At 49.5% G+C, this 13,982-nt stretch overlaps 3 protein-coding genes across 3 annotated transcripts; 2 read left to right on the top strand and 1 right to left on the bottom strand.

Moving 5' to 3' along the window:
• Positions 1-177: 177 nt before the first annotated feature.
• Positions 178-1,392, bottom strand: C922_01237 (hypothetical protein; the record flags this gene model as incomplete). Its single annotated transcript, XM_008816845.1, has 1 exon — positions 178-1,392. The coding sequence occupies one exon, from the start codon at positions 1,390-1,392 to the stop codon at positions 178-180; it is 1,215 nt and encodes a 404-aa protein (XP_008815067.1).
• A 2,192-nt stretch (positions 1,393-3,584) lies between these two features.
• Positions 3,585-11,901, top strand: C922_01236 (DNA-directed RNA polymerase I subunit RPA1; the record flags this gene model as incomplete). Its single annotated transcript, XM_008816844.1, has 3 exons — positions 3,585-11,307; positions 11,514-11,630; positions 11,801-11,901. The coding sequence occupies 3 exons, from the start codon at positions 3,585-3,587 to the stop codon at positions 11,899-11,901; spliced, it is 7,941 nt and encodes a 2,646-aa protein (XP_008815066.1).
• A 1,172-nt stretch (positions 11,902-13,073) lies between these two features.
• C922_01235 (hypothetical protein) lies at positions 13,074-13,858 on the top strand (the record flags this gene model as incomplete). The annotated part of the gene is made up of 2 exons (XM_008816843.1): positions 13,074-13,283; positions 13,568-13,858. The coding sequence occupies 2 exons, from the start codon at positions 13,074-13,076 to the stop codon at positions 13,856-13,858; spliced, it is 501 nt and encodes a 166-aa protein (XP_008815065.1).
• Positions 13,859-13,982: the final 124 nt, after the last annotated feature.

Raw genomic sequence — 13,982 nt, 5'->3', positions numbered from 1 at the left:
AAAGTAAACAAAAAAGTACACAAAAAAGTGAACAAAAAAGTACACAAAAAAGTGAACAAAAAGAGCCAGCAACATTTCGCACCTCTGGGGCTGAAAAAAAAACAATGCCACTTTGGGCCGCGCCAACCGCAGGACGAAATGACGACAATGCTGCAACAGCAACTATCGCTTTCGGGCCTACGAAACGTAATTGTCCGGATGCGCGTCGGGGGAGAAAACGCGGAACACCTTGCGCGAGAGGGCCCTGCCGAGGCGCCGATCCCCGTAGGGCGTACTGATGATAAAATCGCTTAAGCACTCTTCGTCGTCTTTTTTTTTCAAGTGCATGATTAGGTCGAAGGGGGTGTTGAAGGCTTGGGCGATGTTTATGGAGGCATCTTCGGACAGGCCGCTGATTTGCATCAACTGGGAGACCCACGTGGAGAAATGTCTTCGTTTGAGCAGCGTGCTGGGAAGCGTGCCGGGCAGCATCCCGGGGGGAGGCGGGCTCAACTCCTCCTGGTTTGACTCCTCCTGATGCAGCTTTTCCCGGTTTGACTTCCCCCCGTTTGACTTCCCCTCCTGATGCAACTGCGAAAGCTTCAGCTGGCTGAGCCCAGCCGGCTTGACCTTAAAATATGAATTGAGCTTCCGAATCTTCGACACGTAGAGATAGCGGCAGCATCTGAAGATGAACTTGTGCAGGTATTTGTCGTTTTCCATCTCGATGGAATCCACGTGGTGACGAATAAGCAGTGTCGTCATAAGCCTATCGAGCATGTTTCCGTTCATCTTGGAGTGTTCTCCATCACGTGAGTTGGATTTCCCCCCCTCAGTGAGACTACTCCCGGGGAAGGACCCATCAACTTCCCTGTTACAGTCCGTCCTAATTAAATACTCACGCACTCCTATGAAGAGACAAATGACCTTAACATGGTCATACGCTTTTTGTATGTTTTCGATTTTGGTCAAAATGGAGGTGCGTAGAAGCGGGCATTCCTCTTCGATGTAGAATTCATCGATGATGACAAGAATCAATGCTAGTTGGAGGTGACTCGGCGGGGGAGTCTCCTCCATTTGGTTGTATCCACTGAGCTCCATGTGGTCCGCGTACCTCTCAGGGCCACCCTCCCGCTTCATCCCCTCCCGCTTCCTCCTCTCGTGATTCTTCACGAAGTGAGATTTGTAGGGGAAGTTCGTATAAATGTTACAGGTGCGCTTCTCCAGAAGGGGTGTCCCGCCCACGCCATCGGGTTGGAAGAGGCCCGGTTGGGAGTGCCCCCCCTGGAGCATCCTCCCATACTCCGTTTCATTCTTGTCCTTTTCCTCCTTCTCCTTTAAGAGCGCCTGGAGCTCTGCGTGCACTTTTCCCCCCCGCAGGTCTTCGCTGAGCACAATTCGGATGTTCTCCATGGGGGGAGTTTGCCTTATGTGCTTGTGGTGCAGGCGGTCGTCGATGAATGGCGCGCTTTGCGGAGGGATGTACAAACGAAGCGGCTTCACCTTTACCCCTTTCGCGATGGGCGGGAAGTGCTAATATAAGTGGAAAGCTATTCGCTCTTCTCCCAGATTGTTCCGGAGGTTTTCTTTTTTTTTTTCACACTAAGATCCACACCCCTGCTACTTCAATGCACGCGGCGGGTCTTCCTCCTCGTGCACTGCTCATGCGTTACCTCCTTTTTTTTTAACTTGTCCCAGTGCATCAAATTGGTGCATCCGAACTAGGTGCGTTTGCCTTCTTGTGTGAACCCTGGAGGGGGGAGGCAGTGTAAAGGGGAAAAAAGAAGGCAAACTGCATAGAGGTTACCCCATTTAGGATTAACCGTGAAGGGTCACCCTCGTGATGAGATGATACAGAGCAGGGCAGATTCCCACCCGTTGCACTTCGGCACTCATTCCGCGGTTAGACCTGCCAGCGTGTCCCCAAATGGAAACGTCACGTGTATGAGTGGCAGTGAACACGAGAGGAAATGGACCAACTGGTGACATCAAAGGAGGGTCCCCATCCTAACCCCATTTGGTTAGACCTTTTTTTTTCTTTTTTTTAAATGGGACGGGGGAGGAGGTGTTCTCTGTGTGGAGAAAATTGCACAGACGGATGTGGGTGTCTCAGTCTCACGTCGTGCTGCTACATAAGTGTAACTTGTTCTTTTTTTTTCTTTTTTTTTTTTTGTAAATTGCGAAATTGTGGAGAGGCTAAATACCGATGGAGTTGCCTGGCCCGTGACGCATACGGGCATGTATATTTTAAAAAAGAGGAGAGGAACCAGTCGGAAAAAGAAAAGAAAGGAAAAGAAATGCGTCAGGGGGGATGATGGCCTCTCCCTGTGGGGCGCCGCATCATCTGGGGTGATACCAAACGGGAAGGGACTCTGCTGTGATTCGATCTGATGTGAACCGCGGGGGGGAAAGAAGTTGGCAGTGCGGAGGAGGAAGAAGAAGAACGCCACGTGGAACAAACATCCTCGTTGCGCTTAACAACTCAGGAGTGTAACCCTTACCCGTTGCAGCATCGACCCTATCGCATGACCCCTCACCTTTTATGTCTGCTGCGCCCAAAGCGTTGTTTTTTTTTCTTCTTTTCTCCCCGTGGTGCTGCCCCTACAACCTGCCATGTTGTCGCAATTGTGTGATTCAAGTAGGAAGGGAAAAAAAAAAAAAAAGGTACATTATTATCCTTAATTTTTTCATACTGGAAAAGCCGTATGTACAATTCCGCATGAGGAGACGATTCTCCAACTGGATTTAAAATGGCACCGCGCCCTCGTCCCCCCCGACGGCGATCCAAAAAAAAAAAAAGCAATTTAAAAAAACGTATCGCTGCAGTTATTCCGTTTAAACGGAAGCGAACAGAGGAGAAGCATGAAAAAAAAAAATTGATATACAAATGGGATTTTTTTTTTTTTTTCCCCCATCATTCTTTGCGTGACATCCTTAATTAATATAATCATAACCCCTTTAGAGCGTACGTACTTGCCATTTACTGGGTATCTACTTGCGTACGTTATAAGTATGCTGCGCTGCATCATTTGGGATGTTGCGCGGAGTGATATGTAATTTCCGCCGCGCACGCGAGGGTTACATAGGTATATGCATGGGGAGATGCAGAGTTATTCTTACCTTTATGAACACGCTTTAACGTCTGAGGGGGGAGTGGCTTTTGTTTTTTTTCTCCGCCACTCTTTAGGTGACCCTGCTTGTGCAGGGAAAAGGGGGGCACTGCATCGTCTATGTCTCGCCTCCCTTTTGCCCCCTTTTTTTGTCCCTTTTTTCCCACTTCTCTGCCTCTTCTTCGGAACTTCCCCCCTTTTTCCTCCCCCCAGTTGAGCTTCACCAGTCCCTGGGACAGTCCCAACGGGGGAAAGGCGCAACCACGCATATGAATGTACCCGTTCGCATGCGCGGCGTGGTGCTCAGAAGAGAAACCGTGACGCATTCAGGCAACCACACGTTTTGGCAGCACCCCATCTGCACCTACATGGATGCACGCTTCACACGGGTTGCGTTTTTACGACCGATTGGGGTTAAGCACTCGCTACTGAGAGGGTCTGCTCCATGCTGAGGCTGCTCCCTAGTCATCCCCCCCTCTGCTTAGACGACCCACCATGTACGACATCAACAAAGTGGTCAGTGTGGAGGTGCGGAGTGCAGAGCTGGGGGTGCTGAACAGCGAAGAGCTCAGGAGGATTTCTCTGGGAAAGTATGAGACCGAATTGATGGAGTATGAAAAAACAAGCTCCAATGGAGTGACCTCCAAAATGTATTTCGATCCCAAATATGGGACAATCGATTATAGACAGATTTGTAGCGTCTGTTTTGAAAGGCATGAAAACTGCCTGGGACATATTGGACACTTAGAATTCACGCTTCCATTATTCAATCCGTTATTTTACAAAGACCTCTGTGAGCTGCTAGGACTAGTCTGTCTGAACTGCTACCAACTGTGTTGCTCTGAGGATACAGGTTTTTTGTTGAAGCATATTTACCAGCTGAGGGCTCTGAACGAGATCGAGAGCTCCAATAAGATCGTCTGCAAGAGGAACTACGACAGGGAGTACGTCGTCGAGGAGATTGAGAATCTTTATAGGAGGATTTGTGAGCAGGGGGGCGGGACAACCTCCGGGGAGGAGCTCGACGCGACGAATTACACGAGTGAAGGGGAGAAACAGAACGATGAAATCGAAGCGGCGGGGAAGGATTACCAAATTGAAAATGACGGGGGGGACTACGAAATCGAAACGGACGGAGGGAACCACGCCAACCGAGTAGACACATCCAACAGCACAGACGAAGCTGAGGAGGGAACCCACCAGAAGGGGCACCTCCCCCCGGTCAACCTGAAGAAGCTGAAGGAGAAAATTAAAAGGTTTAACTTCGACCCGACCAAGCTCGCCTTCCAGTCCAACTACAACTATGAGGAGTACCTACAGCTGACGAAGACACTCAAATTTATCATGAAGAAGAGTGGACGTTGCCAGAGCTGCAAATTTAGGAGAAACATATCGGCCAGGATGTCCCAGAAGAGAGACACTATTAATTTTGTTGGCCTATACCTGCAGAACTCATTTTTGAAGAAGTATATGCGATCGGGGAAGAAGCGGGGGCAGGGGGACGGCCCCGTGGATGGGGAGGAGGAGCTGGAGGAGATGGTGGAGCGCGACGAGGCAGATGAAGTTGGGATCGAGGCGGACGAGGCAGATGAAGTGGCAATGGCGGCGAACGAGATGGACACCGCTTCCCCTTCTCCCGCCCCTTCTCTCCCCCAAATGGTGAAGAACTACAAGAAGCAGAACGTCAAGGAGAAGAGCACCTTGAGGCTCTTCAGCTTCCAAGTGATCGCTCTGCTGGAAAAGATTTTCAAAAAAAACGATCGAGAGATTATGACACTGTTGTATCCATTCACAAAGAGGGACGGACACAAAGTGTTTTTCCTGCACGACATGGGGATCAGTGCCAACAGATTCAGAGTAAAACGCAGGGGGGTTCATAAAAAATCGAAGATGATCAATGTGCTAAGTAAGTTTAACGCTCTCCTGAATCTATGCATTAGTGCGAAGAAGGAAGTCAATTTCGAGGATCTTATAGAAAAAAACAAGAGGGAACTGCACCTCTACAAGGAAATGTTCTCCCTCTTCTCAATCCGAGTGAAGTACAAATTCAATGCTGACATTATGGATGACGATACGGAGATCACCAAAGTGGATTTCTTAAGAAACTATGACCTCATTTACCGAAATAAGAGTGCCTATATTAACATTCTATTCAGCAACCTGCAGGTTGCAGTGAATAGCTTCTTTGACAGCAGCTTCGCTGTGCATCTACCGAATGCAAAAATGAGTAACCAGGGAGTGAGGGAGATCCTCGACAAGAAGGAAGGAATTCTGAGAAAAAACATAATGGGAAAGAGAGTAAACAATTGTGCTCGTACAGTCATTTCTCCAGATACCTTCATAGAGACAAATCAGATCGGAGTGCCACTCGAGTTTGCAAAAAAGCTAACTATGGATGAGTGCATTACGGAGAATAATTTCGATTATGTGAAGCGGCTCATTCTAAACGGACCCGACATCTACCCTGGTGCGTTAAGTTATAGAGACTCAAAGGGAAACGTTTTTAAGCTCTCCGAGGATTACGAAAAAAGAGCCATTCTGGTAAGGCAGCTGGAAAGGATGAACTTGAGGAAGCAGAGCTCAACGCTGGTATTACACCGACATGCTCGAGATGGAGACATCGTCATCATGAATAGACAGCCAACTCTGCACAAGTTTTCCATCATGGCTCACTTCATTAAGATCTTCGAAAAGGAGAAAGTGTTCCGTTTGAACTATGTTAATTGTAGCTCCTACAATGCAGACTTCGATGGGGACGAAATGAATCTGCACCTTCTTCAAACAGCACATGCGAGATCGGAGGCGACGCACTTGATGAATAGCGATTTTCTCTTCACGAGTTTTAAGGACGGCTCTCCGTTGAGAGGTCTGGCACAGGATTTCATCCTGGGAGGACTCCACTTGACTTCTCTGGAGACGTTCCTCAACTACGACGAGTACTGCAATCTTCTGCAGTGCGCCCTGAACTGTTTGCTCTCCCGGAAGGATTGCTTCTTCTTCGAAAGGGGGAGGAGACCCACTGGAGGGGGCAACTCCCCCCATAGCAGCTGGAGGATACGATGGAAGATACGAAACCACAGCTACCTGGACCCCTACGCCGTGGTGCTGAACAGAACCCACTTCACCATCGTGACGGAGCAGCCCGCCATCCTCTTCCCAAGGAGACTCTGGACAGGCAAGCAGCTCATAACTAGTATACTGAAGACCATAATAGATCGAGTTGCCATCGAGACGTACAATCAGAGGAGAGACAATGAATTTATGCGAAATTACAAAGGGATAAACTACTATGCGAAGGCCAAGACAGATCCATCACTCTGGTCTTTCGATCCAATAAATGAATGCGAAGTGATAATTAAAAATTCCGAGTTACTCCAAGGAGTCCTAGACAAACTACATTTCGGAGCTAGCTCAAACAGTTTTGTTCATTTATGCTATGAATTGTTCGGCCCGAAAACCGCAGCAGTTATGTTGGACTGTTTTGGAAGGCTCTTCATTAGCTTCTTGCAGTTACGGGGTACAAGTCTCAGTCTTTACGATTTTATTCTCAAGAAAGACGCCAGGGAGGAAAAGCGAAACATACGAAAGAGGATCTCCTTCACTGGATTTTATCTCCAGAATTTATTCACTCACTCTATTGCCAAAGCTCTCAATGCAGACATCAGTCAGATGAATGCTTACAGCAGGGAGAAGTTAAATTCGCACAACGAGAACAACGATATGTTTGTGAATGGCCTGTATGATCGGTACAGACGTAGGAGTGACTTCATCAATGACTGCCGAGCGGGGGGGTTCCCAGTGAATCTACTTCCAACTGAAAAGCGGAGGAAAGGGAGCCACCACCCGAGTGAGCCACATCAAGATGAGAAGGGTCCTGCTCCATCCGAGGACCACCTGGACATAAAGGGAGAGACCTACTTCGCCGCTCTTCTGAACAAGGAAATACAGCACCTGTTGGCGCAGCGCCCGGGGAGAGAGGGCGACGATTTGGGGCCCTCCTCCCGCGTAGAGCGCGCGCTGGACAGAATGATGAGGAGGCGGCCACTCCGGAGGGAAGGAGGGGAAGCGGACGATGCAGACGAAGCGGAGGAAGAAGACAAAGCGGACGATGCAGACGAAGCGAACGAAGCGGAGGAACAACCGCCCCCTCCCCTTTGCAGCACGCTGGTGAGGAAACTCTTCCGGTCGCTTAGCGAACCCAGTTTCATGGACACCCCTAACTTTTCGGGGCACAAGGCCATGAGGGTAATAAAAAAGGTTCTTCATTTTTTGAGGAGAGCCAGGTGCAGCAGGAAGCTCAAGGTATACGTCTTGTTTGAGATGTTCCAGAGCCGAAGTGTGTTGAAACACTTCCCCGCATTGGCTAGCTGCGTGAACGACCTCTCACACGAGGTGAGCAATGAGGAGATCTTGCATCACGTGCTGAGTAGCATCAGCGCGGAAAGGGCGCAGGGGCAAGCAGAGCAGCAGGAGAAGCGGGAGCAGTCGGATGAACCGGATGAACCGGATGAACCGGAACAACCACAGCAACGGGGAAGAGGAGCCACTACGCAGGAAATGCTGACGAAATTTTTGCGCCTATTGGAGGACATGGAAGAGTGGCGCGGGTTTGAAGAGCACAGTGAAGAGGAACAGGGAGGCAGACAACCGTACGGGGGAGAGCATGACGAGCCCCCCCATCGTATAAACGAACATGACGAACGAACGATAAGGGACTGTCTGAAGAAGAGCTTCCCATCGTTTCTACTGAACGACGAGATAGGCAATCTATCATTTAATGGAAAGGAGCACTACTACGAGGATTACGTGAATCAGAAAGGAACGGATGAAGACACGAGCTTCCAATTTTATAATATGAAAGATGTATATAATAAGCTGGAGTACCTCATCGGAACGTACTTTCTCCAGATGAGAGGCGATTTCGACGGATTAATTGACTCTCTCTTCCAGCCATACCTTTGTCGTATCTCCTCAAATACGAACAATCTAATCTCAATGGAGAACCTAATGAATAAGTTCTTAAACAACGGATTCAGCAATATGATTTTTACCGGTGCGAAAGGGAGCAAAGTGAATTACGCGATGATCTGTGGCATGCTGGATCAGCAGTACTTAGAGGGGAAGAGAGTGCCAAGGATGAGATCAGGGAAAACATTGCCTAGTTTTCATCGATACGATTATGGTGCTAGGGCGTGTGGCCTAATCACAGATTGCTTTCTGGAGGGACTAAGACCACAGGAATACTTTTTCCACTGCATGTCTGGAAGAGAGGGACTTATCGACACAGCCGTGAAGACGGCCAAATCGGGCTACATTCAGAGGTGCCTCATTAAATGCATGGAGTCCGTGATACTGCACTATGATGGAACGGTCAGGAATGAGGACAATGCAATTATCCAGTTTCTGTATGGCGAGGATGGTATCGACCCGTCCAGGATTTCCTACCTCGATACGCCCAAGGATCTGATTAGCAACTACCACGTCGCGTTTAGCAAATACCTCCTCCACGATGCCGCGGCGAAGATGCAGCGGAATGAGCGACTCTTCGGGGGGAGCGGCATGGGAAGCAGCGGTGGAAGCAGCGGCGGAAGCGACGAGGGCTGCGACGAGTGCGACCCCCTCGAGACCCACTTCTCGCCCTACTCGTACATAGGAGCGACATCCGAGCGCTTCCGAGAGAAGCTCCACCACACCATAGCGAATGACCTGAACCTCGCCGACTGCTACAGCCTCCCGGAGGACTTCGACATGCAGTCTGCATCCCTCCTCAAGTCCAAGTATTTCAGATCCCTCTGCGACCCGGGAGAGTCAATCGGCATATTGGTAGCCCAATCATTTGGGGAGCCCGCCACGCAAATGACTCTTAACACATTCCACTTGGCTGGAACGGAGAACGTCACGATGGGAATCCCCCGACTGAAGGAGATTTTCCTCACCTCTAAGTTGACTTCCAAACCGATGATATATGTGCCGATCAAGATGGACGAAGAACGAGGGACCACCACCGCCAGCGATGCGAACGCGATGAGAAGTTACATTAGCGAAATTGCGGAGAAAATATTGAGTACGTACAAAAGCATATGCTTGAGTGATGTGATTTATGGTGTGGGTGTCGATAGGAAGTTGATTCTGCGAGAAGCGGGGGCAAAGAACACACAGATGCATACTCTCCGAGTGGTTAACAGCGGAGGGGAAGACCCCCTCGAAACGCAGGGAGGAGGAGAGTATGTCTCCACCGCCCCCGAGGGGGATGTACAAGCAGCCAAAGTGATGAACGCACTAAAGAAGACACAACTAAGCTTTGACATCGAGAAGGAGTGGAATTACGAGATCGTTATCCAGTTTGAGAACCTCCACCATTTCTGCAGAGTGAATAACCATATAACCGTGCCGGTCATTTTAAGTAAAGCAGTGAACTGTGTCCTGTGCTCCGTTCTGACTAAGATACAGGAGAGCTTACTTGCTTACAACATGCGACATGTTCACTCCTTCTCTCATGAACACTACGATGAGTTGTTCGAATTTGTCTCCTCGAAGATGCAGGAGGAATTCAATTTCCAGATGGAGAAATTTGAATACAAGAATGACGAGGATAAGATTAACGCTAAGTTGAAGTTTATGACCTCCAGGGGGGGAAGTACAGCAGGGGGAGGAGCAGCCGGGATCGGATCCACGAACGACACCGACGCTGGTATCATACGAGATGAGAATCACATAGACGAGGAAGACGGCTATAACGACGGAGGAGGAAGGGGTGGCTTCTTTGAGAAGGGAACCAACGGAGGAGCTCCTTCCAGCAAGTATGGTAATGAAGAAGAGGCACTAAGTGACGACATGGATGGAAAAACCTTTGGAGGGAGCAATAACCATGATGGTGGAGAGGACAACACGGAGGATGAGGGGTATGGCGGGCAGGATGGAAAGAAAAGACAGAGCGGCAGCAGCAGCGAATCGGAGGAGGAAGCTGATGGTGACGCAGACTCTGCGTCTGAAGAGGAGAAAGACTACGACGAAAGTGAGAGAAGCGAGGGGGACTTGGAGGAGGAGGAGGACGACGAGCGGCTGGAAGAGGAGGAGCAGCTGGACGGGGAGGAGCAGCTGGACAGGGAGGAGCAGCTCGACGAGGGGAACGTTATCCCCCTGACGAGTGCAAAGGAAACGCGCAAGCGGGGAAGAACTACAGATATGAAATCCCAACTTTCGGAAGAGTCCGACATGGCCCGCACGGATAACGGGTTCTCCTTCGCCCCCAGTATCACACATAATGCCCCGCTGATGGAGGAGGGTTGCACGAAGGAGAAGCGACGGGCAGTTGGGGGGGCTCCTAGAGTGGAACCTGCCAGCGGGGCTGCGAAGCTGACGACGAACGGGTCCCCCCTCTCCGAGAGGTCCACATCGGCGGAGCGGATCGGGGAAGAGGTCTACACAGAGGAGAGCGGGAACCAGTCAGACGGGGAGGTAGTCTACCGAGGCGATGAGAAGGAGGACTACCGAGGCGATGAGAAGGAGGACTACTGTGACGATGAAAAGGAGGACTACCGAGAAGACGAAAGCAAAGACTACCGCAGCGATGCCAGCCGAGACGATGCGTGGGAAAAGAGAATCGCCAACGACTTCGCAAACCTCCCATACGACTATAAAAATAACGTGAACATACAGAACGGTAGTGACGACGGGGAGGATGACGAAAGAATGGAAGGAGAACACAGCACAGCGAAAATGCAAAGTGAAAACAAAAAGTGTGTAAAAAATATCATGGAAAAGCTAAAGTCCAGTCTGTTGTGCTTCGTCAAGAACATCAGCTTCTCTCCAGTGACATGGACACTCAAATTTGAGATCGGATGGGACATTAACTTCTTCCCTCACGCCATTGATTTCTTAAGTTACGTGCAGACAGAACTAGCCAAAGAAATCCTTTTTAAAGTTAAAGATCTGAATAATCCCAAAGTGCTAAAAGGGAAGGACATAACACACACCGGTGCTGAGTATGAGCTGCAGATCGAAGGGAAGAATATTTTTAAGCTTTACAATATCAAGGATAAATTTATTGATAAGACGAAACTGTATTGTAACGACATTTATACGATCGTGAAGACGTATGGGATTGAGGCAGGTCGACTGTGTATTACGAAGGAGCTCAAGAAGGTGTTTGAGGCCTACGGAATTAAGATCGATTTCCGCCATCTGTCTTTTATTAGCGATTTTATGACGCACACAGGTAGGGAAAAAAAAACAGTTGCGGGGGAGGCGGCGGACGCGGTGACGCGGCGGATGAGGCGGACTGTACGAGGGGAACGGCACCTCGCAGATCAATTCGGGGCCGCTTCGCCTCCACTGATCTACCCATTAGTGTCTTCATTTTATGACCCATTAGTGTATTCCTTTTTCGATTCATCAACCTGCTCCTTTTTTTTCTCCCCGTAGGCGACCTCAAATCGTTCAGCAGACACGGACTGGGGTGCTTCCGCAACGTCTTCCACAAGATGAGCTTCGAGTGCGCCACGAATTTCCTCACGCAGGGATGCGTGCACAACTCAATTGGTAAGTCGGGGAGTGTCCACACGTGTGGAGAAGTGTGTTACGTCTGGGAAAATGTACGCACGTGTGTACAATCGTCCTTACGCAGGTGCAGAGTATATTTCTCCTGGCCTCACCCAACCCCTGGGTATAAAATTTCCTCATTACCTTTTTTCCCCCCCCTCTCTTCGCAGACTACTTGTCGACCGCCTCCAGCAGTTTGTTCTTCGGCAAGCCCATCAAGGTTGGCACCAACGTCGCTGACATCGTGACGCACATCGAGGGGTCCGGATGAGCGGGCAGCCTGTGCCCCCAAGTTTGCACGCTACATTTTGACGTCACAGTTTGGACGTCACAGTTTGCACGTGACACTTTGCACGCCACAGTTTGACGTTACATTTTCCCCCCTTGACATTTCGCCTTTTTTTCCTAACGAACACGGGCGAGCTGGCAATTCCGCATTGAGCCCATTTCGATCCCCCTGCGAGAACTTCGACCGTTTAAAAAAAAAAAAAGACAATTATACATATATACATATGTATACCTGTGGAGGGCGCACCTATGTGTTATGCCCGGGTACCCCTGTCCCCCCCTGCCAATTGGGAACACTCACTCGGAGTTGTGAGGGGGGTAGCTCTCTTGGAGGGGCCCCCCTGCTGTTTGCCTGTTCGATTGTCCGACTCTTCGGTTGTTCGGTTGTTTGGCTGTTCTGCTGTGCAGTTTTTCGGCTTCGCCTTTTTGCGGTGGTACTTACACAGCGCAACCTTGCTGCTACATCGTGAAGAGGAGAGGGTATACTTCCACCGCTAGGTCCTGTCCTAAACCAACACACAGAAGAGGTGCATGCTTAACAGTTTAGTTTTCCGGCGCGGGATGCCAGCGAAAGGATTCGTTTTCTCCCCGATTAGATTACCATTTGTTTCGAGTGACGTAACCATCTCCATTATGGCACGAAAGGGAAATTTACTGCCAGTCACATTTCACACGAGAAAGTGGGCGTATGCGGCTGGGCCTTCTGTAAATTGTCCTTTCTTCCCTTTTTTGAGTTTCAACCGATGGTCCTTTACTGACGGGGAGAAGAGCCCACACGCAAGAGGACAATTACGCCAGCGCGTGTACCTTCACCTGTCCCTTCTGTACTTCCCGCGTCAGGAACACGAACGTAAATGGGATGACAGCAACGCGGGTAAAGTATAGCCTGCGGAGAAAAAAAGAAAACCCTTTTTCCCCAACGGGGGAGTTAATGGACCACGAGAGGGCATAAAATGAACTGTACAAAAAAAAAAAAAAAAAAAGAAAAGAAAAAAAAAATTCTGAACAGGTCATACAAAAAAGGCATACTTTTTTTTTTTTTTCTCCCCCCCCATCCCATTGGGCGTTTAAGCAGCCAATCCCTTCTGTCGCTAAGCAGCTCTTCTGCCAACCCATTTGCGTCACCCCTTGAGAGAAACCCCCCTCGGCAGAAGGATGGCCGAAAAGGGGGAGGAGAAAGGCAAGGACGATGACTCTCTGGGCGATCAGCCAGTGGAAGAAATGAAAGCGGACGACGGTAAAGAAGAAGATGGGGTGTCGTCCCCCGCCACTAACGTGAATGAAGGGGGCAGCAACCCCACGCAGCGTTATGTAGACCCCAAGATGTACAACAAATTTAAAAACGACGGATCGTTCTTGGCTCAGGTGAGTAAAGAGATGGCGACGGATCGCGAAAATGATGTGAAAAAAAGGACCTAGCGTGGTTTTCCCCGTTGAGCAAACATCGTCGTAAATGCGCAGGACATACAGTGAGAAAAGCTCTTCCAACTTCTCTCATGTTTCACTGTGTTTTCATATTTTACCGTTCGTCTTCTCCACTCTGTTGACAATATTGTTGTTTGGGACATGCATCGCCGTGTGCACATATATATACCACCTTTGGAATGCCTGCTGAACCGTTTTTTTACCCCCACCCCACCCCTCTGCAGGTGCTAGCGCTCCAGAAGAAAAAAAAAGTGAGGAAGCTAAAGGAAACGGAGGGAACAGACGAGAAAAAAAAGAAGAAGAAGTCCAGGAAGAGGTCCTCCCAGCAGGGGGATGACGAGGACGACGCAGAAACAGAGCAGGACAAAAAGGAAAAGGACGCCGAAGCAAATGAACAGGATGAGGAAGACGAACGAGAAGTTGCCATCAAAAATGAATACATCGAAAAGATTAATAAAATGAAAGAGGAGGGTTTTTTCACGGACAAAGGGATCGGTGCTGGGATGGTTAAGTGAAACTTTGGGGAGACAAGACTCACGACCGGTGGGTATCTTCCACTTTTGTTACGTTATCTCGCCAGTTCGGTGAAGTTCCGCGCGTCCCTTGGCTATGTTGCGTTTCGTTTCGTTGTTCTGCTTT

The sequence above is a fragment of the Plasmodium inui genome (assembly GCF_000524495.1).
Source record: "Plasmodium inui San Antonio 1 unplaced genomic scaffold supercont1.4, whole genome shotgun sequence".
NCBI classification, from domain to species: Eukaryota; Apicomplexa; class Aconoidasida; order Haemosporida; family Plasmodiidae; genus Plasmodium; species Plasmodium inui.
This window is presented reverse-complemented; position numbering and strand designations above follow the sequence as displayed.